The sequence below is a fragment of the Helobdella robusta genome (assembly GCF_000326865.2).
Source record: "Helobdella robusta unplaced genomic scaffold HELROscaffold_1, whole genome shotgun sequence".
In the NCBI taxonomy this organism is placed as follows: Eukaryota; Metazoa; Annelida; class Clitellata; order Rhynchobdellida; family Glossiphoniidae; genus Helobdella; species Helobdella robusta.
In genome coordinates, this window is record NW_008703570.1 from 430781 (window position 1) to 455340 (window position 24560).

General features: G+C 32.7%; 1 protein-coding gene across 1 annotated transcript in view; it reads right to left on the reverse strand.

Annotated features, from left to right (window-relative positions):
- Positions 1-16754, reverse strand: part of HELRODRAFT_63136 (hypothetical protein) — a gene marked incomplete at both ends in the record, with an annotated part of 34133 nt that extends 17379 nt beyond the window's left edge. Inside the window, 17 exons of the mRNA XM_009011717.1 lie at positions 7-147; positions 2203-2319; positions 2923-3102; positions 4022-4207; positions 4378-4518; positions 4822-4934; positions 5147-5226; positions 6393-6460; positions 6616-6677; positions 7257-7357; positions 7873-7960; positions 8217-8283; positions 8825-8931; positions 9551-9643; positions 9824-9893; positions 10038-10127; positions 16554-16754. Coding sequence (XP_009009965.1) covers positions 7-147; positions 2203-2319; positions 2923-3102; positions 4022-4207; positions 4378-4518; positions 4822-4934; positions 5147-5226; positions 6393-6460; positions 6616-6677; positions 7257-7357; positions 7873-7960; positions 8217-8283; positions 8825-8931; positions 9551-9643; positions 9824-9893; positions 10038-10127; positions 16554-16754 — 1905 coding nt within the window. The remainder of the gene's footprint in view (positions 1-6; positions 148-2202; positions 2320-2922; positions 3103-4021; positions 4208-4377; positions 4519-4821; positions 4935-5146; positions 5227-6392; positions 6461-6615; positions 6678-7256; positions 7358-7872; positions 7961-8216; positions 8284-8824; positions 8932-9550; positions 9644-9823; positions 9894-10037; positions 10128-16553) is intronic.
- Between the last annotated feature and the right edge of the window lie 7806 nt (positions 16755-24560).

The window sequence follows — 24560 nt, forward strand, 5'->3', positions numbered from 1 at the left end:
CATCACCTGAGCATAGAGCAATAATTTTTCTGTAGCTTCTTTATCTTTATTCCAAACTAAATTTTCGCAAAGTTCTAATAGTTCTTTGTTGACGTCGCTGTAGAGAGGTAAACAGCCCGCGTTTACAATGCCCATGTCCATACCAGACTGCAGGTGTGTGTTTGTGCTTGTGTGAATATACGTGTGTGTCTATATCGTTGTGTGTATGCATGTGCGTGTATGTGCTAGTCTGTGCATGTTTGTGAGTTTATGTGCTTGTGTGTGCATGTTTGAGTTTGTTATAACATGTATGTATTTTTATGCATGCAGATCTGAGCATAAACACAAATACACCGGCAACTCAAAATTGGAAAAAACGCTCGAAATAGTCGATATTTTGAATTTTGTCGTGGAAAATGATTTAATTTCAAATTTGCCTACATTCGTGATTTTGCAGCCTAAACGAATTATGCAGGAAAATACTAAAGATTTATTTGATTTAATAAATAAAAATAAGGAAAATATGGAGGCAAAACTGGACAATATAATGAATATTAATAATATGTTAATATCTCAAGTGCGTGAGCTGAACGAACAGATAAACAAGCAATGTGCCCAATCAGAATGTGGTCGAATATTAAAACAGTCTAACAACTTGCTTAGTACAGCAGTTCCTTGTACAACTCTTTCAAAAAAAGTAAACAAAACTAATGCTAGTGTAAATAACGTTGAAGTCAATTTTGCAAATGTTATTTCAAATAAAGAATTATGGGCCGATAGAACGAGGTCAGAAAACGAATCTCTAGATGGAAGCGATTCTATGGATGGTTTCCAACTCATCAAATCCAAAAAACGTAAAAAATCGATTAATTCGCCGTTGAACAGTGTTCATTTCAATTTAAACATGGCAAATAGTAAAGGCTATAAAAATGAAACATTGTTCGGTACAGAGATCAACTGCACTCTGAAATCTTCAATAATTATCGAAAAAAAGCCACTCATTATGTTGGAAATGTTGGTCCGTGTAAAAAGGATATCATTAAAAATCACTTAAAAGCGAACAATATAGTCTTCAACCAGTGCTTTCATGTTTTTCGGAAAAAAACTTCTGAGGAGTCATCTGTCACAGACAATTTATCAAGAGATTCAACTGCGTTTAAAATTATTCTTTCCCTATCAAAACTGCCAAAGTTAATTAATCCAGACATCTGGCCGCGTTACACTTTTCTTCGCGAATGGGACTTCTCGTATAAAAAAAATTAGATGACAAAGATGCAAAAGAAAAATCGCTCTTCAACAATGGTCGATAAATAATTATGACAACAACAACAGTGTTTTCAAGCAAAGCTTCAGTGATGATGTAACTTGTAATGAAAATGATGTATTTAACGATCGATTACATGATCCTGATGTCAATTTTTTTAATTCGTTAAACACTCAGTCGCCATTCCTTTTGCCTGAAAAAATAACCACTTATTTTAACGATGTTAACTCATTTTTTATGTTACACATTAATGAAAGAAGTTTAATAAACAAAATGACTGAACTAAACAACCTGCTATATTTAAGTAACTAAACGCTTTAATCTTTGCTTGATTGGCATCATTTTTTGCAAAACTTGAAGTTTTATAATTAGTTTGTTCTAATTATGCTGACATTTTATTCAGTATTTTCCCAGTATTTTTTGGAGCAGTCAATATACCACTTGATTAAGAATTTTTGTAATTTAATGCGTTTATGGAACTACTTGCCTGATATAATTAAGGAATCAAACAGTTTTCATTTTTTTAAAAAATCAGTTACAAATTTGGTTTTAAGCAAGATTTTTTCTACTAATAAATGATGTTTATGTTTTAACGTTAATTCAATGTATTTAGAACTATTGATTTTTGTTATCCTTCTTTCTTTTCTTCTCATTTTGAATTTATTTGGTTTTATTATGTCTATTGAATTACTGTACTCTTTAAACATATATATACTTATTGTAATTTGTACTCAAACATTTTATTTTCAAATATTTTATTGATTTCTGAACTAGTGGCCAATACAAGATTTCAATCTTCCAGGTCTCCAGGTCAAACCTTCATTGTTTTGATGAATAAACGAATTGTGAATTGTGAAACACAAATACACCAAATAGACATGTGAGGTGTGATACTAAACAGACACAGAAACATACAAAAACACGTACAAAATCACATACGTATAAAAACACACAAATACCTTAATAGCGTGGTAGAGAAAGACACTATGCATTGCTTCTCTGATCCTCTCCTTCCCTCTGAATGCAAACGACAAGTTGGACACACCCCCACTGATGCGGCAACCCTTGTTATGTTCCTGTTCGTGTTTTAATACATATCATCAGCCAGAACTGTTGACGCTACTCATAAAAATTGACCTGCCACCGCTAATAATGAGTGAAAAGTTGCACGACCGTCCCTAAACGCAATTAAGTATAAAGTACAGAAGTAGCGGTGAAAATCGCCGTCGCTCTTTAAACAGCGGTGGATGATGTTGAATAAATTGATGATGTTTTTAATTATTACAAGAACGTGGCGGTTTTCATTGTTACCTGGACTTTAATCTTTGCTTGATTAACATCATTTTTTGCAAAACTTGAAGTTTTATAATTAGTTTGTTCTAATTATGCTGACATTTTATTCAGTATTTTCCCAGTATTTTTTGGAGCAGTCAATATACCACTTGATTAGGAATTTTTGTAAGATATTGACAAGGTGACAGTACTTGATACAACAAAGCAAACAAAAAAACTGAAGTGAGAATGTTAAATAAAACGTAGAAAAGTCCAATTCAATAATCAGCATGTGCAAATAGGTGAACACACACAAACAACAAACTGGTCTACACACACATACATGCGATCTGGCATAATCAAAAATAATAGAATAACTCAACAGCAGAAGAACGAAGTAAACAAACTTTGATGAGCTTAACAGCGTTGATATAATTGAGAGCATAATCGTTATGTTCCTCCATTCCAGTTCCGATGGTGAGGATGTTGGGATCGAATATGATGTCAGTCGGTTGGAAGCCCACCTCATTGACCAGGATTCTGAACGATCGGCTGCATATTTCCAACTTTCTTTCTACATCTGTGGCCTGTTGGGTTTTGCTCTTGTTCATTTCTAGTTGCTGTCATGTTGATGTCATGTTTGTATTGGTTTCATGTTGGTATTGTGTTGGTAGTATGTTGGTATAATGTTGATGTCAGGCCGATGCCATGTTGATGTCACGTTACTGTCATGTTGTTATGCTGATGTTTTTTGATGTCAAGTTAGTGTTATCATGGTGTCAAGTTGATGATATCATGTTTTGTCATATTGTTATTTTTGTGGATACAAACATGGGACATCTACAAAATGAAAATTTTGACATGTCGTGAATTTTATTTAATTTTCTTCTACCCTTTTTCTCATAAATTAGGAGTTAAATTTTAATAAAATATTAACCATTTTAAAAAATTCACAATTATAATTTTTAAAAAAATTATATAAACTGAACCAATAATTATTTTGTTTGAAAAATACGTCTAGATGACAACTTACATGGAAACTGTTGAAAACATAATTTAAAATTTACGCCTGGAAAGATAATTTAAATTATAAATTATTTAAAAAAAAGCAATATGTTTCAGACATTTTTGACCAATAATTAAGATGAGACGCGGAATTTGTGCAGTAGTAAAATTATTGAAGTGATTGCCGTTGTGACAATCCGAGATTACTTCGCTTCAAAAAGTTTTCCACTGAATAAAGTAATAAGCCCGTTAGATTAAGAAGAATGTATACATTTTATTTATTTTATACACTTATTTGGGTACTTCAGAGTTTACATTTTCTATAAGAAATTTTTAATTTTGTCTTAAGATGAGTTTTCCCAAGTATATGGTACTTGGCTTGAGCCCTCGGGGTCAACATTTTAGTTAAAACCAAAATAGCATTCTTATAAATTTCAGTAATAAATATTTATCCAAATTTTAAACATTATCACAATCATCTATCCGTGTCAACAAGACAACCTGTCCAACTTCATCGAACGCCATGACAACCACGGCAGCCCCAAACAATTTGATCTGCTTGGCTTTTGAGATGAAGTCCTGGGTGCCCTCCTTCAGACTGATGCTGTTGACTATACATTTGCCCTGAGTGCACTTCAAGCCAGCCAAGATGGTCGAAAAGTTCGAGGAGTCAATGCAGAGTGGGACCTGTGAAGTGGTTTAGTGGTGGTTTGTTTAGAGTTCAAGTGCTTTTTGTTAACTTGCTGTCAGTGATAACTAGTTTAAAAGAAACCGTTAGGATATCACAATTTAATAATAATTTATCCCAAAAGCAATAAAAAAATTTTCTATTTCGTTTGGATATTTTCTAAATTGACCTTTCCAATATCAGGTTCTGATGAGATGAGGTTGACGAACTTGGTCATGGCTGCCTTGCCATCCAACATACCTTCATCCATGTTTATGTCCAACACTACTGCACCGTTCTCAACTTGCGTTTTGGCCACGTTCAGTGCTTCCTACATTGTATGGTGATCGAAATGTAGAATTTCGGAAATAATTTACCGAGTTAGTAATAATTTAAAAAAAGAAAAACTTCCTGATAAAAGTGAAAAAACTAATTAAGAAAATGAGAGCTATTTGGTAAATTTGGTAGATGTGCCTGGAAAAAACACAAAGTAGTATGTGGGTAACATAATAGAGTAACATAACATGAGTAACATAATTTATATATCCACAATAATATCTCTCCATCATAAAAAGTAGAAGTGAAATTGAATAAAACATAATGGTATCGTGAATAATAAAATTGCGTAACAAACGTCATATTTATCATCTTTGATGAGTTTGCAGAATGCTCTCGAACCAGCCACATTGCATCTCTCACCGATGTTCACGAAGTTCGTGTACTGGTCAACACGTAATGCCTCCAGGCCTGAAATCGTCACAACGCAGTGGATGGTGAAGATGTAAGTTGAATATGATGAAGGTGATGATTACAACTAAAACTTTGGTGATGGAAGATTATCATCTTATACAAACAATTCATTGGAGCTGCTTACTTTTTTTAAGAAAATTAACAATAGGAACAAAAATACATAAATTGCGAAAAGTATTCGATCGTTAATTCGATTAAAAAATAATTACCAGCCAACAGCAAGGCGTCATCATGCAAATGAGCGGGGGGCAGTCTGGGTGTGAAACTTTTCACTGCATCAGCTATGGCTCTGAAAATATACCGTTCAATAATTTTGGCATGATAGAGATTTTGGGCCTAACTAATTACCGCTAGTTAGCTAATTAATTAATTAATTAATTAATTAATTAATACAATAAAATAAAATTAACGTCTTTACAAATAATTTGTGCTATTGTTGAATGCACAAATCATTCGTTACAAATTTTCATTTTCATTTTTCATTTTCAAAGTTTTATTCATAATCAACAACATATCAAATAAGTGAATAAAAGTTATGAAGTTGAATATGCGGAGACCGAATAAGACTGTTTGTCTTGTGGTGGCCACCGCAGGTAGATACATGAATAGTTAATGAAATAAAATAAGGAAAATAACTGAAGCAGAAAGATAATTGAAGATAAATAAGTAAATGTTCGTGTCATACATATATAGACATATAACTATGTAAATGTTCGCTCAGTACATATATAAACACATAAATGCTTAACCATTCATAAAGACCATTCATCCGCATCATTTGTTCTAGCTTATTCTTAATATAATATTAGGTGGTGGAGTCGAGATCCAGTGTCAATAAAAAAGCACGGAATTTTGACTTGAAATGTTGTAGGTTTATGATGGCTCTTAGATGGGGAGGTACAAGTTCTGTCCAAATTTTAGGACCTGTTATTTTTATGCTTGTCTGGATTAATTTGAGGCGAGTTTTGTAGATATAGAAGAGAGGGGTGTGTCTAGTGGTTGTAGATTGAACCGAGTTACTTAATGTGTAGAAGTTGATAAAGTGAGGTGGAAGAAGATTGTTGATAAATTTAAAAACGAATAAAGCAGAGTAGTAAAGACAGATGAAGTTAACTGGTAAAATTTTTTTTGCTAGGAAGAAGGGTTTAGTATGAGAATCGGGTTTGAGGTTAAAAATTAAACGTATTGATCTTTTTTGGGAAAGTATTAGGTTATTCAGGTGGCTTTTTGGACTATTTCCCCATAGTGTGATGCAAATGAAGGATATTAATAAACAAAAGATGAAAATAACTTAAAAGGCAACTTTGAAACGTCTGATGAAATAATTGTTCAAATTGATTAGATCAAATCAATAAAAAATAATAATCTTTTACTATTAAGCATTCAATTAAATTGATGTTAGTTAGTAACCGGTAATAAGTTAGAATTTCAAAATGAAAGTAACAAACAAGAGACTTGATATGCTTGGGTGTGGTGCCGCAACAGCCGCCAACGATGTTCACCAGGCCGTCACGCGCGAAGTTCTGCGAGGTGGGTGGTCGTCAACCATTGATTATTATATCATCCTTGTAACCAGTTATTTAAAATTTTTTATCTTCACCACCACCACATCATCACCACACCACCACATCATCACCACACCACCACATCACCACCACCACCATCGCCACGTCAGTACCATCAACATCTTTCCAGTGTACTCGGGACTTTCGTCATATTCTCCGAACGTATTTGGTAGACCTGGATTGGTGAACAGTCGTTAGAGAATTTATAAGTCACAATAATCACTGCCTGGTTGTGTGGCGATGGTGTAGTCAGAAATTTGATGGGGGGTGGAGCTTTGAAGGTCTATGAAGGCAGGCGACATTTTTGCCCATCAGCCAATTTTTGTTCGTATAACGTCTAAAAACATTGGGCATTTTTCAAACATAACTTTTCTATGGGGATGGAGCAATTGAAATTATCTCTAAAGTTACAAAAAAATGTTAACGCGGGTGGATGGATGTAGCACCAATCCATCCATCCTGGCTACGTACGATCCTGCTCGGCTCATGCCAAATCAAAACAGACAACTACGAAGCGCGCAATATTCAAAGTTCATTTTTTGTGATTCATAATAATTCATATTTTAATTTTATTTGGCCATAATAAACCAAAAAAACAATAATTTTTTTAAATTCATGGAAATCCAAGATGCATACTTACACAAACATTGACACGCACACATACACAGACCAACACATACTCACGTACACACAAATGCTCACACACATGAACATACATACACACATACAAACACATCTACACACACAAACACACCAGCATTAGGGTAGCAGATAACATAGGCCTTCGTGTTCAAAGCAACACATTCGATGAATGGCCTCATCTCATTTGCACCCAGGGCACAATTCAGACCTATACTGATGATGATGACGATAATGATGACGATGATGATGACGATGATGATGATGATGACGGTGATGATGATGATGAATTAGAGGATGACAGTAATGACTATATTAAAAAATTAATTAAAAAAGACGATGGTGATGATGATGCTACAAGTGATTATGAAGATGAAGTTAACAACAATGTTGATAAGGATGATGATGATAACACAATCTCTACCACAACCATTACTTTTATTTTATTTGGGATTCAGATATCTATATTAAAATTTTGAACATCATCTGCATCTTAACAGTTTTTCTTTTAAAACAGATGTTAATTTAAGACAATATCATTTTGTTTCACTGCACTAATAATACTACTGCTTTAAATAACAATCCACCTTTATAACTTAACGAAATCTACATTCACAATTTGCATGCGTACATTTACATGCACACATTTACATACAATTTTCACGTACATTTACAGTTTACATTTGATAATTAAATGTACATTTACAGTCAGTCTCCATCAACCTACTGACCACATGGGCTTGCAGTGCGACACGCTGATGATGAATGCCTCCGTCGTTTGCCCTGACAGCGTACGTCCACTCTTGTCCACGATCGTCCCTGTACGAGTAAGGATGATGGTGCTGGTGACGATGATGGCGGTGCTGGTGATGATGAGAGTGCAAGTGGTGATGATGTTGGAGGTAATGTGATGGTAATTTATTTTCACTTATTACCGTTGAAAATATTTTAAAAATTTAAGAAACACGATGCGATATTGAACATAAAAAATCAGAGTTGTATAAGAGTAAAAAATCTATCGAGTCATCAATGTCCTACAGACAAAAATTAATTCAATAAAAATTTAATAATTGACCTGATATAAAAACTGGTACGTGTACATTTCTTTCTTCCAGCACTGTATCTATCGCATATATGGCTGCCTGTGTTTGCGTTTGAAGTGTGCATGTTCGAACAAGTACATTAACTGAATGAGTCTTCATGAATTAAGTTAAATGTGTGAGAGTTGTTTAGACTACAATGAATCAGCAGCAGAAAAACTTTAAACAATGTCAACATCATGACGTCACAGGCAATAACAGTTAAAACAACAGACACGACAACATACACACAACGTAGAAAGATAAAACAAACATAACACATGCAACGACGAAGAAACAATAATCAGCGACAACACATGCAACATGGAAACAACAACAACCAGATACAACTAAAAACAACAACATCCAACCACAACAAATGCAATAAATGCAACGTCCATACGACTAACCACAACACATGCAGCTTTAAAGCCAAACAACCAACGTGCACTTTAAAAGCAAAGCAACAACAGCCGACCATAACAAGTGCAACATTGGAACATACACCACAAAAACACGTGCAACACTATCAAACAACGATACACGTTACAACCAAACAGCATGAAAAACATCATCAACCACACATGCAAACAACAACAACGACCTTAGCATTAGCAGTATCAAATATGGTTTCGACAATCAACACGTCCACAAGACCGTCCAGGAGACCAGCTGTTTCCTCTTTATAAGCATCCACCAACTCATCGAATGCTGATCAAATTTATGAAATACAGTCGAAACTCCGTATAACCAATTTGATGGTTCCAGAGAAATAATTCGTTATATAAAAATTTTGTTATATAGAATTTGTTCGAGAAAAAAATTTATATTGCCTAAAAGGTGTTTTTATGCTACAAAAACAACCTCCTAATCATATATTTTGATAACAGAAAGTAATAATAAATGGTATAATTGTAAAAAATGAAATTTTAAAAATGAAATTTATTCTTTGGTCCGTGCAATGATGATCCCGATTCCATTGAAATTTATAATCGAGGCAGAATTCACAATAATTACAAGAACAAAAAACAATAAATATGGTTCCAAGATATCAAAGGAGTACAAAACACCGCTCATATCAATTTATAGAATGCATAAATTATTTTCGTTACATAGAAACAGTTTTATAAGTAAAATTTCAAGTGACATAAAATAAATCGTTATATAGAGATATTCGTTGTTTAGAAGTTCGATATAAGGAGGTCCGACTGTATTATAAAAATGGTTGACACTTAATCGAACTATTTTATGCTAATTAAAAAACAATTTAATTAGTAATGATGATTAGATAATTAACTAATTAGTTTTTTTTCATTTGTGGGCCGCTAACTTATGTTTCTGTACTCTGGCCTTTCAACGGATGGAGATATGGAGAGGGTCCTGTTCGTTGGTCCCAGAGCTCCTGCTACGAACCTCCTCACACCTGTGTTCGCATGACAATCTCATAAAAAATAAAATTTTAACAAAAGCTTAAAAAACGAAATACAACTGATGATTGGAAAAATTTCTCCTTTGTTACCCAAGTAAGATATTTTAAACAACTTTAAATTAAATTTTGAAAATAATAACAATTTTAATAGTAAATTTTTCAAAAAAATTTAACCAGTTTCTTTGGTAACATCGTCTGCGGCCCTCCTAGCCACCATAGCTGACTCATAATTCAGTCTGTAAGCCTTCAATTATGTACCATAACGAAGTAATTCTTACTAGTATAACGTTTATCCAATAAAATTATGAAAATGTTGAAAAAAATAATAAAGAAAAAACGTTATGATGAAAACAAATTTAAAAAACTAATGAATGCTTATTCCAGTGACCATATGTTGAAGGCCATAGTCGGCTTGTGCAATTGCCGTGCTGTTGAACGTATTTGTTTCAATGAAATCTGCACCAGCTTCTAAGTACTCCTAAAGATCATCATTACATTGGGTTAGTATTATGGTTTTCAACATTATCATCATTGATGTCATTTTGTGTAATCAAAATTATCATTACAACAACTTTTATCCATACAATCACATTATTGCATGCATGCAGAACGATACGATACAAAATAATATTATAATATTCATAACGATACCACAACTCCAAACTAATCCTAACACCTCCTTTACCACGAGATAATAATCCACATACATACAAATAAAAACGTTAATTTCATTTGAACCCAACGCACCAATTCCAAAACCAGCTGCACCGGCATAAAACGCATACAACATACAAGCATGTCGTAAAACGCTTGCAGATATCGCGCCGAGAACAATTCCGAGACAGAAGATTTCAAAAACAAAATATTAGGCATTAAAAATGACTAAATAGTAAAATAGTGGAAGTAAAAACCGAGGTAAACGAACGGATCAATGAGTTGAAATAAGAAATAAATACGATAAAAAGAGAAATAAAAACGAAGGAAAGAAACATCGGACACGGTCACGCCCCAGTCAAGGCAACGAAAGCACGTACCTTGGAAAAGTTATCAAACGCAATTTGAAACGGCAGCGATCAACAATGAATGGAGAGAAAAAGACCGCGCAACGGCGCTAGTGCTTGCACTTATAGGTCTAGCACTAGAAGCACTACAATCGATACCTGTCAAAGACCGGGACAACATCCAGGCCATCACGGGCGCGCTGAACCGTCGCTACGGGAACAAATACAACACGGGATATTCCCGTATACAGTTGGAACACCGCCTACAAAGGTCTGGGGAGTCAGCCCAGGAGTTAGTTAAAGATATTGAAAGACTGACGCTGCTGGCATACCCAATAATCTCCCCAGGATTCAGGGACAGTATGGCGACGACAAAATTCATACATGCTCTAAGAGAACAAAGCACTAGGTATCAATTAATCTTCTCAGGAATCGAGATGCTCAAGGGAATCTTAAAGCTGTACACAAAGCTAGAGACGGAAAACTAACGTGCAAAAGTGAACCCAGAGTGAGACGAGTGTATCAGGATCGCCGGCGAATAAAAGCAACAAATGAAGAGGAGAGGGGCCAGAATGCTGGAATTGCAAAAAATTGGAGCATTTGAAAAGAGATTGCAAGCAGCGCCGGAAAAACAATACTTGGAAGACGGGCCGAAAAAGGAAGACGATGGAAATCCTACGAGCAGGACACCCACCAATACAACGACGGAAAATTAATAAAAGACAACCTCACGGGGCCGAGGTTAGCTGGTAGAGTCGACAAATCTAGTGAAGCACAAGATCAACATGCAAGGTTCCCCTGTTCAAACAAACAATGGTAACCGAGATGATAACAGATATGCAGAAGTAAGGTATCGTCGAGCCATCAGCAAGTCCATGGACTTCGCTAGTGGTGCTAGTCAAAAAGAAAGACGGCAGTAGCCGGTTTTGCGTGGACTATAGAAAGTTGAATGAGGTAACCACAAAAGATAGTTATCTGTTACCAAGGATTGACGACATTATGGACACGTTATCCGGCTCACGTTGGTTCTCCACCCTGAACCTGAAAAGTGGTTACTGAGAAAGACGATCGCGTTCGAGCGGTTGATGGAATCTGTGCTCTAGGGAAGACATGTTTGGTTATCATCATCATTCTAGGGGAGACCCTCGAACAACATCTCGTAAACAGACTACGGGCAGCAAATTTAAACCTTAACACAAAGAAGTGTAGTCTGTTCGCTAACAAAGTCAATTACTTGGGACACGTGGTATCCGCCGAAGTAACAACCGACCCAAGCAAAATCTAGATGGTAAAACAATGGCCGGTTCCAAAGACAAGTATGAAGTACGTTCCTTTCTGGGGCTAGCACCCTACTGCCGACGCTTCGTGAAAGACTTGGCCTCGATAGCAAAGCCAAGAGTTCGTCTTCCGCATAGATCACGCGGCCCTTAAATGGCTAATAAACTTCAGGAAACCAGAAGAACATTTGGCACGGTAGCTGAAAGCCTGCAGACTTATCACTATCAGGTCAAGCACCGCAAGGGTAGTAAATAACAACTTTTCACTTTAGTTAAATCAAAAAAAGACCGAGAATAAATAGCAGTCCTGAGGCGGATAATAAAAAAATGATGTTAAAACGACATCAATGTGAAAACTGTTGATGAAAATAAAACTTAAAAAAAAAACAACAAAAAAAACGATGATAAATGCAAAATCAAGGCGAAATGCTCATTAAAAAATCATTTTTCTCCATGAGCAACGTTCAAAAATGCCACAGGAATATGACGTCATTGAATATTTAAAATCAATTGAAGTAAACATCATTTCATCGTTTCATGCCACTCAGTCGTGAAACGCGCAGAGTCAATTGTTAACAATGTTTAGGGTGTGCATTGAAAGTTGCGATACTGCCAAAATGCTGCCAACCTCATCTTGCAACACATCACCGTCAGAGATTGGCGTTTCGATCAGCGGAAAGTTAACGGCCTCAATAAAAACAAACATGGATGATGAAATCTTTGCTTACGATAATGATGACGACTGCGGCAAAAGTCTTGAAAACTTGTGCAACATTAATAATGTAACAAATTTTAATTCAAAGTTACAATAAATACATTTATAAAAATTAAATAATTGATTAAATTAAATACAATTAAATTAATTAATTAATTAATAATAAATTAATAACTAATAATAATACTAAATTAATAAATACAATTAAATTAAATTAAATACAATTAAATAAATACATTTTCTGCTTTAGAATATTTTATAAATATTTGATAAATTTGTCTTTAGAAGTGGGTTCTTTTCCAAGTAATTTCAAAATCACGAAAATAATTCCTGTAGAAAAAGTTAAAGGAAATACAGACTTGTCAAACTGCCAACCTTCTCAAAAATTCTAGAGAAACTAATGCATCAACGAATGAATCAAAATTATGTCACACTGTCAATTCGGTTTTAGAGAAAAATTTTTGGGTGGGGTAGCAATCGTAGAGTTAATTAAAAAAATTCGCTTAAACGCCTAACGTAAAAAATATGTAATTGGCACTTGCTTGGATCTGTCCAAAGCAATTAAGTGCATCAATCACAATATCATGTTGAACAAGTTTGAGAAGTATGGTTTCACAAACTTGTCACTCCAATGGCTACGGAGTCATTTGACCGACAGAAAACAATTTGTTTGTGTGAATAACGTAACCTCTGACACGCTCAACAACAACCAGGGTGTTCCTCAAGGTAGCATTCTAGGCCCACTGTTATTCATACTCTACGTAGATGATTTACCAGCTGCGTCAGCATTTTTTGATCACATCATCTATGCTGATGATGTTTTCAGTTTTCAGTAGCGGCGAATCAGTAAATGAGCTTCTCGAAAACACAAATAAAGAGTTGAAGAATAGTTTGCTGGTTTGAAAGCAATAACCTTTTGATCAACTCACCAAAGAGCTAGGTAATGGTATTTGGACCTGTTCAATATCTCAATTATAAAGATCTTTACAAAATTATAATAAGGAACGATATGATTGAGGAAACAAAACGTTTAAAATTATTGGGCATTTTGAACTAAAACATTTTTTCAAGCATCACATTAAATACATTGCAAGTGAGTTATCTAAGACAATAGGAATGAAAAATAGAGTTAAATCATTCCTACCGAGGAAATGCTTTAACTTGTTGTACAACTCTCTGTTGACTCTCTTGATAACCTACTGCAACACAGTCTAGGCATCATCGTATTACATAACCACAATGCCGATAAAACTCTTTATGAAAAGAGCCATTAAAATCATAACGGGATCGAAACGACGCGACTACAGTCAACCGTTATTCAACATGACACAATATCTAAATTTCTCGAAACTGAAAAATTATTTTCAAATAAGCAATTGACAAACAGTTGCCAGAATTAATTCGAAAATATTTCAAAATCAAAGAGCAACCTCGGCGACAAAATGATCTCGTTTCCAACAAATCAAAAACCAACATCATATTCTCGCATGTTTATTGTAAAGGACCAAGAACTTGGAATGAAATCGTGAACAGTGGTTTCAATGTCGAATTTAACTCATTAAATTATTTTAAAATAAAACTGAAGAACTATTTCCTTAATTATATGTAATCATGAAAATTCTATTTAAAATATCCATATTTTATTTTGTCATTGGAAACTTTATATTATATTTAACTTTATATTATATATAACTTTATATAACATACTTTTGTTAAGATGAATATATTAGATAAATTTGTTTACAAAATTTTTATGTGGTCATCCTGTCTCTTCCGGAAATAGACCTGGAAAGTTAGTCGGTCGTGGTGAGTGGTAGTTGAAAAAACTCTCGAAGTTACTTTGGTAGTTCGTGCAGTTAGTGGACGCTTTTACGTTGGTGGTTGGTACAGTCGGTGGAAGCAGTTACTTCGGTGGTTGGTATAGTTGGCGGAAGCAGTTACGTCAGTGGTTGGTACAGTTAGTGGAAGCAGTTACTTCGGTGGTTGGTACAAACAGTGGAAGCAGTTACGTTGGTGGTTGGTACAGTTAGTGGAAGCAGTTACTTCGGTGGTTGGTACAGTCAGTGGAAGCAGTTACGTTGGTGGTTGGTACAGTTAGTGGAAGCAGTTACGTCGGTGGTTGGTACAGTCGGTAAAGCGGTTACGTTGGTGGTTATTGATTTCCATAGTAGTAAGGGCAAACCCTGATAACGAAACGACACGTCAATTCAGCAAACGTGATTCGAAAACGCGTTCGACAACCTACCCGTCACTTCAGCAGGCGTGAAGCGACATTACGTCCTACAAACGACACGTCAGTTCAGCAACGTGAATTGACGATACATTCAACAAGCTACACGCCAATTCAGCAAACGTAAATTGACAGTGTGCTCAACAAACGACAAGACATTCAGCAGCGGTAAAGTGACAACACGTCGGCAGTCAACGAGACCTCCGCCAGAAGCTCCACAAACAACGTGACAGCCGGTGTCCACATTCACAGCCATTGCTACATTTGATGAAACTTAATGATTTTTTTGTTGGGAACTGTTGGTGAACCCTTACAATAAGTACAATAATAAAATCTCAGGAACATTATTTATTAAAAAAAAAGCCTATGGTGAGAAAAAGAAAAAATTTGGATGACTTAAGACACCAAATAATGCTGGCACTTCTGCGTTTCTCAACATTTTGAAAGATAACTTTATATGGTACGGATACCTGTGAACTACTACGAGCCCCACATTTAAAAGCGAGTCTTTTTTTTATGATTGAATGTATTGTCTTATGTGGCGTCTTAAAAATAATTATGATGACCACTTTTGTGGTAAAAAAAACCAACATAAATTTATAAAAATGCATCAAATTTCTTCGCTTCTATTCCACGGGGACAATGGTGAAAACTTCAATGGTCACATGAGGTAAATGTAGTACTATGTTAATGTTGTACAGTTTCCAATAGATTGCATTAAAGTGATCATAAAGCATTTATTAGAGGTTGTTTTTGCAAGTAATACATCGTTATTTTATGCATATTATAAACTTTCTTTGTTACTTTCGTTTCTATTTGCAACTATAATTTGATAGATGCAGGCCGTTTTATTTGAAAAATTTTAGTCTGAAAAAATATGAAGTGTAACTTGATATTCTAGGGAGGTGATGCCATTTACGTTTTACAAGAGGTTTCATTTGACATCCAACATATTTTAGAAGCAACATACTTATGGTATGCAACAATTATATGATAAAAATAGGTGAGTTTAGTGAGAAAAGAAATTATCACTAGAAAGTTTCCTTGTAAAAATCTGAGACAAATGGAAAAAAAGAAATCTTTTACCTATGTTCATATTAAAATCAAGTTTATCAGAAATTGTACACAGACAATAAAAAATGTGACTTGTTTCACATTATATAATATTTTTATTTATTGAATGTGAATTTAATTTTTTCCATTTAATAACTGAAGAACGTTTAATTAAACACAATGTTAACAACGTAGATAACAACTCTTGTTAAAATAGTTAAGTAGTTGATAACTATTTTAACAAGAGTAGCTAACAAACTTTTATAAGTAGTAAGCACGTCACTGTACTTAATTAATAGTGTTTTTCAGTAGAGGATTTAATTTGCATGTTAGTCTGATTTTTTTTCATAATCACCATAACATAAGTTTTTTGCATCAGTGTAAGAGTTAATTTGACCACTGTGGTCTGTTAAACTGGCATCTAACGTATCACTCCAGTTTCATAGCCAACTTACTCTCATCACCATCATCACATTGGAACCAATACAGCACTCATTATTAAAGGCATACTCTCAACATATTTCCATCTTTATTACTTCTATGGGTAACCTGAAATCAAAATGTCCAGCCTCACACACATTCAACAACATTCTACTGAAATTTTTTTCATTAAATAAGATAACCAAACCTTATGTATTTTATAAATATGATCTGGACATGTAATGCTCAGCAGATCATTATCACCTTTCAAAGGCTTTGGGTGATTTTTGAATTCCTCACCCCTGAAATTCTCTTCTGTCAGGTGCAACTTTTGAATCATCGTTCCCATGGCACCATCAAAAATCATTATTCGTTTTTTAAGTGTCTCCTCAATTTCTCTGTAGACTGTATGTGCAAATGTACATTAGTAGTAGTTGATTTTATTGTTGAAATACGGTCGGACCTCCATATAACAAATTTGATGATTTAAAAAAATTTATAATATAAAAAATTTGTTATATAGAATTTGTTTGGGAAGGTGTTTATATGCTATATATTTATATATTAAAAAATAAAAAAAAAACACTTACAATCACTTATTTTGATAGCAGAAAGTAATAACACATGGTATAATTGTAAAAATTAAAATTTTAGAAGTGAAATTTATTTTTTGTTCCATGCAACGATAATTCCAATTTTCTTGAAATTAATTGAGGTAGAGAGCTTGAACAATAAACAATAAATATGGTTTTAGGAAATTAAAAGAATACAAAAAAACCGCTCATATCAATTCAAAAAATGATAGCTGGTCGGATAATTCTTTTTACTGTATAAATTTTTTGTTATAAAGAAATTAATTTTGTTGTACAGGAACAGTTTTAAATGAAAAATTTTAATTTAAGGGAAATAAAAAATTTATTATATAGAGATCTACGATGTATAGAAGTTTGCTATAAGAAGGTCTGACTGTATTGCTAATGTTTCATATTCAAATTTTGTAACAGCTTTCAAGTTTTAAGAGTTAATTGTCAAACAAGCATAATATTTTTAATAATGAAACAATTTTAAATGACAATTTTTCTTTAAAAATAGTGTTAAGTTTTAAGTTAATCAAGTGTAAAGGAAACATTTTTAAAAATATAATTTATTTAATATTGAACTCAATTGAAAAAGGCTAAGTCATTCCAAATTTGGTAATAAAATAAAAATATGAATTAAAAATAAAAACAAAACACGCATTTTATAATTTTAATAAAATCATTTAACTGTCAATTTTTAAAATAATTGAAATTGAATCATTTAATATTTTAATTGTCAAAAATTTAAAACCATTAAACCGACAATTTTATGCAATGAAATATTATTAATAATTTAATAATTAAATTAATAATTTTAATATTATTACCAGCTTCATAATTTTTACTGTCTTGAACTTGTTGGACAATCATAGTCAACAAAACAAAATTATTTATTGACAAATAAGGTTAAAAATTATTTTTGTTAATCTTCTTTATTAATTCTTTACACTTCAACTTTAATACTTTATTCATTCCAAATTTCAATTCCAATTATATTAAACTAAAGCAATTATATGGCATATAGCAAATAAAGTAGTATATATTTAATATATTTATATATAATTTATATTTATATTTAATATATAATAATATATTTACATTTAATATATAATATATTATATTATATGATGGCAAGTCCACTCTAATAACTCAACTAAATTACTAAATAAAAAAAACATTAAACATTAAATTAAAGGATTAACATTAAAAACCAACATGCTACAATAAATTATATAAGATTGCTAATTCTAATAAATAAAATCAAATTAATAAATTGGTTTTTTTATTATAATTATTTATTATATTATTATAAAACTGTATAAAAATCGATTAAAAAATTTAATTTTCAATTCAATCAACGTTAGTTTTTAGTTTCTTAATAAAGAGGGGAACTAATAAGAAATAATAAGATAATAATAAGAAATAAGAGTAATTATTTTATTTTATTTATTTAATTAATTATTAATAGCAGGCCGGTCTGCACACATCTGCACTGGCATCTTGTCCAATGATTAGACCGCGCTGACTACATCATCAACGAGCTTTTCACAGAAGACGTCTACGGAGACGTGTTGCTGCTTATATACCTGGTTAAGTTACATTTTAAACATAGAGTATGAAGTTTTTAATTTTCCCATTAAGACGCGGCAATAAAATGGAGTTCAGTTCAGTTATAAATAAGTGGTCTGCCTACTTCTTCAATTGATTTCTATTCTATTGATTATATTTTTATTTGTTATGATTTTTTTGTATTTTATTTATTGTATTCCATATAATTAGAATATTGTATTCCATTTGTACAGAGTCCGCGTTTTCAAAATTTTCTGGAAGGCTCCGGTTGTCTATGCTAATGTTCAGTTCTCTAAAACTGCAGAAATATATTTAAAATGATGAACTAAAACTTATAAAAAATTTTAAAACGACATTCGAAAATACCAAACTTTTATTTACATTCTGATTCTTATAGTTGCTCTGTTTTCGTTCTCATTTTTAATATAAAATACAAGTAAATAATTATATTTAAGTACATTATACATTAAGTATTTTATTTACATTCTGATTCTTATAGTTGCTCTGTTTTCGTTCTCATTTTTAATATAAAATACAAGTAAATAATTATATTTAAGTACATTTGAACGTTTTATAAAATAGGTTATTGTGCAGGGTAGATGTTCCGCAACTAATTATTTTTTATTAAACCAAATCCAGATTGAAATTATAAAAGTCGAATGAAATATAATTATACTATATATACAGATTAGAATTATATATATATATATATATATATATATATATATATATATATATATATATTAATTATATAATCTTCAATTAAAAGTTTTTATGTTTCGTTCAAATTCGACAAAAGGATCTCCATCTACCGTATGTGTGATGCTTTACTTTGCTTTGCTTTATAAAAAGCATTTCCGAAAGTTGTATGAGGTAATTAAGATATTTTTGCTAAGGGGTAGGATATGTTTATTCCATTGAGCAATCTGAATCCTCCCCATTGACACATCGCATCTTGATCGCAACGTATTAAAGATCATGAGAACACATGGAAATATATATGTGAGAACAGTAAGCTTATGAAGGTTTTATCCATTCCAAGCAGAAATATTCCAAAGTGTTTAAATTTTTTAATAATTAAAATTTAAAAATATGTTACAAGTGAATTTGTATCAAATTGCTACTGAATCAAAAATTATTGGAATTAATTTAAGTTCAATTTTGATCTAATTCTAACAAAACCAGCTCAATAAACAAGTTTAAATGAAAATTGTGTTAAAAAAATGCAAATGTTAAAACCGTTTTAACAAGTCGTTTTCAAACCAAAATGACGAAATCAATATCAATTCGAGGTTCAGCTAATCAACCACAAATAATGTATATATTATATAACACACACACACTCATTCACACACACACACACACACATTATCAAATTCTGATAAAAATTTATATATATTTTACCACTTTGCACATCTCACCGCAGCAACGTCCAAAGTGGTCTATTCTTTTTGTTTTTATATTATTGTATTCAATTTTTAATAACATTATTATTTTGATTAATTTTAAATTTTACCAATGTACGTTTCAGTTTGTTTCAGTATTCAGTATGTTTCAAACTTCAGTTCCTTTTTGAATAACTTTATTGGAACAGTTTGTTTCAAACCCAATGGTAGGTCACTCCATATCCTTGGCAAATCAACTTGCATGCATCTATCACTCTGCTTTGTCTTAGTTCTGGGAACTATCATCAATTCACAGGAGATCGATCGCAGAGCATGACCCATGTCCAGCTCAGATTTTTTTTTTTACAAAAAAACCTTCTTCAAGTATTTTGGTCCACCACCATCATAAATTCAACAGTAAACAATAACTGCCATTTTGTTAGAAATTTCTTTGCTCACTGGCAACCAATGAAGATTCTCCAACCAACCAGTTATGTGATCACGTTTACCAAACCCAACAACCAGTCTTGCAGCAGCGTTCTGAATGAGTTAAACTTTCTAAACGACACCAACCCCATTACCAAACATCAATGAGTAACAAAAATTTAACCTTGACAATACAAATGATACTACAAGACTTGTGAAAATAACAGTTGGGAAACATTTTGTGTCTGATATAATTTACGCAGCTTTTTGAAACAAGTTGTAACAAGTTTCAAAGCATGTGATAACATAGTCAATAAATTGTCGAACAGTAATTTTAAATTTTTGAACGTTTTAACTGCGTGGACTTGAATCCCCAAGTACGTGAGTATATAAAGGGTGAAAATTACCGACCTGCTTCCGCAAGTACGGTTGGCCAGTTCTATGCTAGACACGTTTCGTTCTTTATGGAACTCATCAGTGGCCCTACTTTAGATCGTACTTTTCAACCGAATTGGCGGGAGAAGGTCGGAATATCTTATTCTTTATACTTTTTTTGTGGATTCAAGTCGACTCACTAAATCCTTTTTTCGGCGAGTAACAGTACGTCTCTATCGACTAAAATATGTTTCAGTAAATTACTTAAATACACCTTAGTTTGCAATATTTTCTACTGAGATAGTAATTGCTCAAAATTGCTGTTTAAACTCGGGTTACTGATGAGTACCATAAGGATTTTAGGTGTTCACAGTAATGCTCCTTTGGTGAGGGATGGTGTAACTGGCCAGCCGTACTTTCAGGAGCATGTAGGAAATTATACTAACCCTATATATATATATATATATATATATATATATATATATATATATATATATATCTAAATATTTTCTTAAAAAAATTTTTATTAAATTTGTTTTCCCATGTTCCATCTCAATCGTTAAATTATTACATTACTTTTAACAAAACGTCTCCATTACTTCGATTGATGAAATATTTGCTACTACAAACACAACACAAAAATCATCTGTCAACATGAAAAAATCGCTTGAAACTTTTGTTTTAAAAATATTTATTGGATGAATTTTTAAAAACAACATAAACATTTGTCGTGATGACATGTCTGACAAACAATTGCACAAACAAGATAGATGGCGCCCACAATTCCTTTGTTGTGTTTTTGTGTAATACATTTACACTTGGAACACTTCCTAGACTCATCCATACACATACAACGATATAAAAATATTTTCTACATCAGGTAAATGCATAAATAAACTGTCAGATCAGAACTCGTGTGCAATAAACAAATTGAAGGTTAAAAAATTGAACGAGGTAAAAAAGTAAATTATAGCAATTTGTTTCAACAAAATCTATCAATTATTTTGCATTTAATTCAACTTTTAAAAAATTACTCTAAAAATTTCTATTTACAAAAATTATCTCTATGGATTCCGTGTGAAATATAAAATTAAGTTTACTAAATCAAAATATCAATGATTTAAATAACGTTGTTGTTGTTTGAATGATATACTTTTGTCTTGCTAACAACAGCAGTGATCAAAAAAGAGAACAGTATTGTAACTATACAGATTATCACCCCACCTATAAACAAAATGCGACAATGGCAGAAATTTTCCACTTGGTCACTCTCCGTGATTTTCTTCTCGATCATCGGGACTATGTTGTTCCAAAATGTGACGTACTCGGGTCGGAATTTTTTCTTCGGTTTTGAAACTTCAGGTCGGTCGATCAAAAAGTAATCCGATGTTGCCGATCGGAAGGGATTCCAGTCATCAGTTATTTTGACAGCTGGATCTCTTAAAAATTAAAGAATAAATTACAAAACCACGCCTAATTTGAAAAATGAACTAGAAAATTTTTTTCAAAATAAATAAAATGAACATAAGAAAAAATGGGAAGTGGGAATTTTCGAGAACGTTTTCATAAATGGGAATTCGGGAGGAAATCAGGAATGACAACGAAAAATAAGTTGGAATTGAGAACACATTTCAATTTCCGCTCACCCCTTTTCGACAGTATACTTATAATGTACTAAGTGGGAGAAAGGAACTATTGGATCCAACAATTTAGAGTGGAGGCTAAGACCTTTGTTTGTGTTTTTTTAAATCTCAGAAGTAAAGTGCGGTTTTTGAACAATGTACGTTGTCGTGTCATCTGTTACTAGTTATCGTTTCATAATACTAATTTAATGTAAGTGTTGTATACATGAAAATATTTACGTTCATAAATCAAACAAGCTTGTGTCAAGTCACCACATTCCTTCTTTTTTAGTTCATTGCAATTAAACGTATACGACAAATAATTTTACTTGTTATGCTAAAATTGATGCTCAAAGGCCTCGCAATCTCACTACATGACGTACAAAAACGTTTGCTCATAAGTCCAAGTACAGCATCATATGCGCAAGATGGCTTTTGAGTTTTGTACTATTTTTTAACACAAACTTTCAATTAAAACATCTGAACTGATTTTTTTGAAATTATGTGGCTGAATAGAAGTTTTTAATTGAAATATTTCATAATCTCAGCTGAATATTTTTCTATTTTGCGTTTAACGTAACAATTTCACTTGAGGAGAAATGAGAGATGTTGTTTGAAGAGTGCGAGACGGCATCTGAAGTCTGTTGAGTTTTATATAATGCGCTTTATTTATTTCAGTCAAACGATTATATTGAAGTCAATAATTGAAGCCATTATTTTCAGCAGGTTTGTTTTGAAGATCATCTTATTTATAGTTCAGTGATGTTTTGACTGACAAAATATTTTTTTTATTTTCAGTAATAATAAAATAAATCACTGGAGGTTGTATTATCTAATATTGCAATCAAATATTTTTGATTGCTTATTTTATTTTATGCAACTTACAAACGTTTTAAGTTTTACTCTTGAACCACAACATTTAATTTAAAATATTAAAATTATAGCATCATTTACCCATATTTTGCAAAGTTGCTCCAAATTTTCATGGTCAGCAGGCTGACATTTTGATCGTTCACTGTGCACTTGGTTTTATTTTTGTATGGGTATCCGAAGACGTAGTAGAGTTCACCTTCGTGATGGTTTTGTTGCCATTCCATGTAATCGTTGAAAAATTGATGTTCGTAATTGAAGACGTAAAAATAAGCGGTCGCTTTAGTGAAACTTTCTATCATTTGTAAGTAGTTGATTGTTGGGATTACGAAAGCTAAATCTGAAGCAAACTGTATATGGATTTGTTTTAAGTTTTATACTACCGACAAATGTCCTGCAATTCATGTTAGCTTAGTTTGAATTTGTTTTTCAATCTAACAAAACTGAAAAAAAGCTAGTGAAATAACAGTAATTTTTAATCCTTTGTAATAGAAATAGCTGAAAATGCGTTTCTTTGCCTTGTAGCATGAAAAACTTATTAATCAAAAAACTGAAAATTTTTAAATGAGCAAACTCTTCCAATTATGAAAAACTAACGTTTAAATATTCCTCTGTCGTCATTTCGGAGCTCTGTTCAGAAAAATATTTGGAGTACCTATATAGGGCAAGTTGTGCTGTAACTTCCTGATAGCCCATTAACTTACATAAGACGTATTTAAAATTTTCGATGTACTGCTCTGATGTGAACTTGTTGTCGGAGGAGGCCGTCAGACGAACTTTGAAGTCAGGCAAAGTTTAAAAACGTTTGAAAACTCATTAGTTTTAAGTTTAAATTTCACAACATTTCTTATATATGAAACTACCAAGTCAAACAACAAAATTCAACTTGATCAAGAAAAACCAACCACTCGATTCCGCAAAAAAGTCGTAAAGTTCGAAGTACATGGAGATGTGTCGTGACCACTCGTTTGAGACCACGCCAGCCATGTACCTCTCAGGATGAAACAAACCTCTCTGAAAAGAGGTATGCACGTCAGCCATTATAATTTCATTGTCCACAATTGGCACCATATCGTGTTTCGTTTGTTTCAATATGATTACCTGGCAGTTCATTGTTTCCAATTTAAGAAAGAAGGAGTAAAATACTATTTTAATTAGTAATTTTCAGTCGAACATGATTTGAATTAAACTCGCAAACATTTTGATAAGTGAAATCGAGATAATTGACAAACAAGCAAGCACATGTGGTGTGTTTAGCTCTGTTTGTTCAACATAAACATCTGTTGGTCGGTCGGTCAACATTGCACCGATGCTCGTGCATACGTTTGCACATTTCACGAGAAATCCGTGCATGTTGAAGCATTTGCAGAAAAAGCATATGACTCGAATA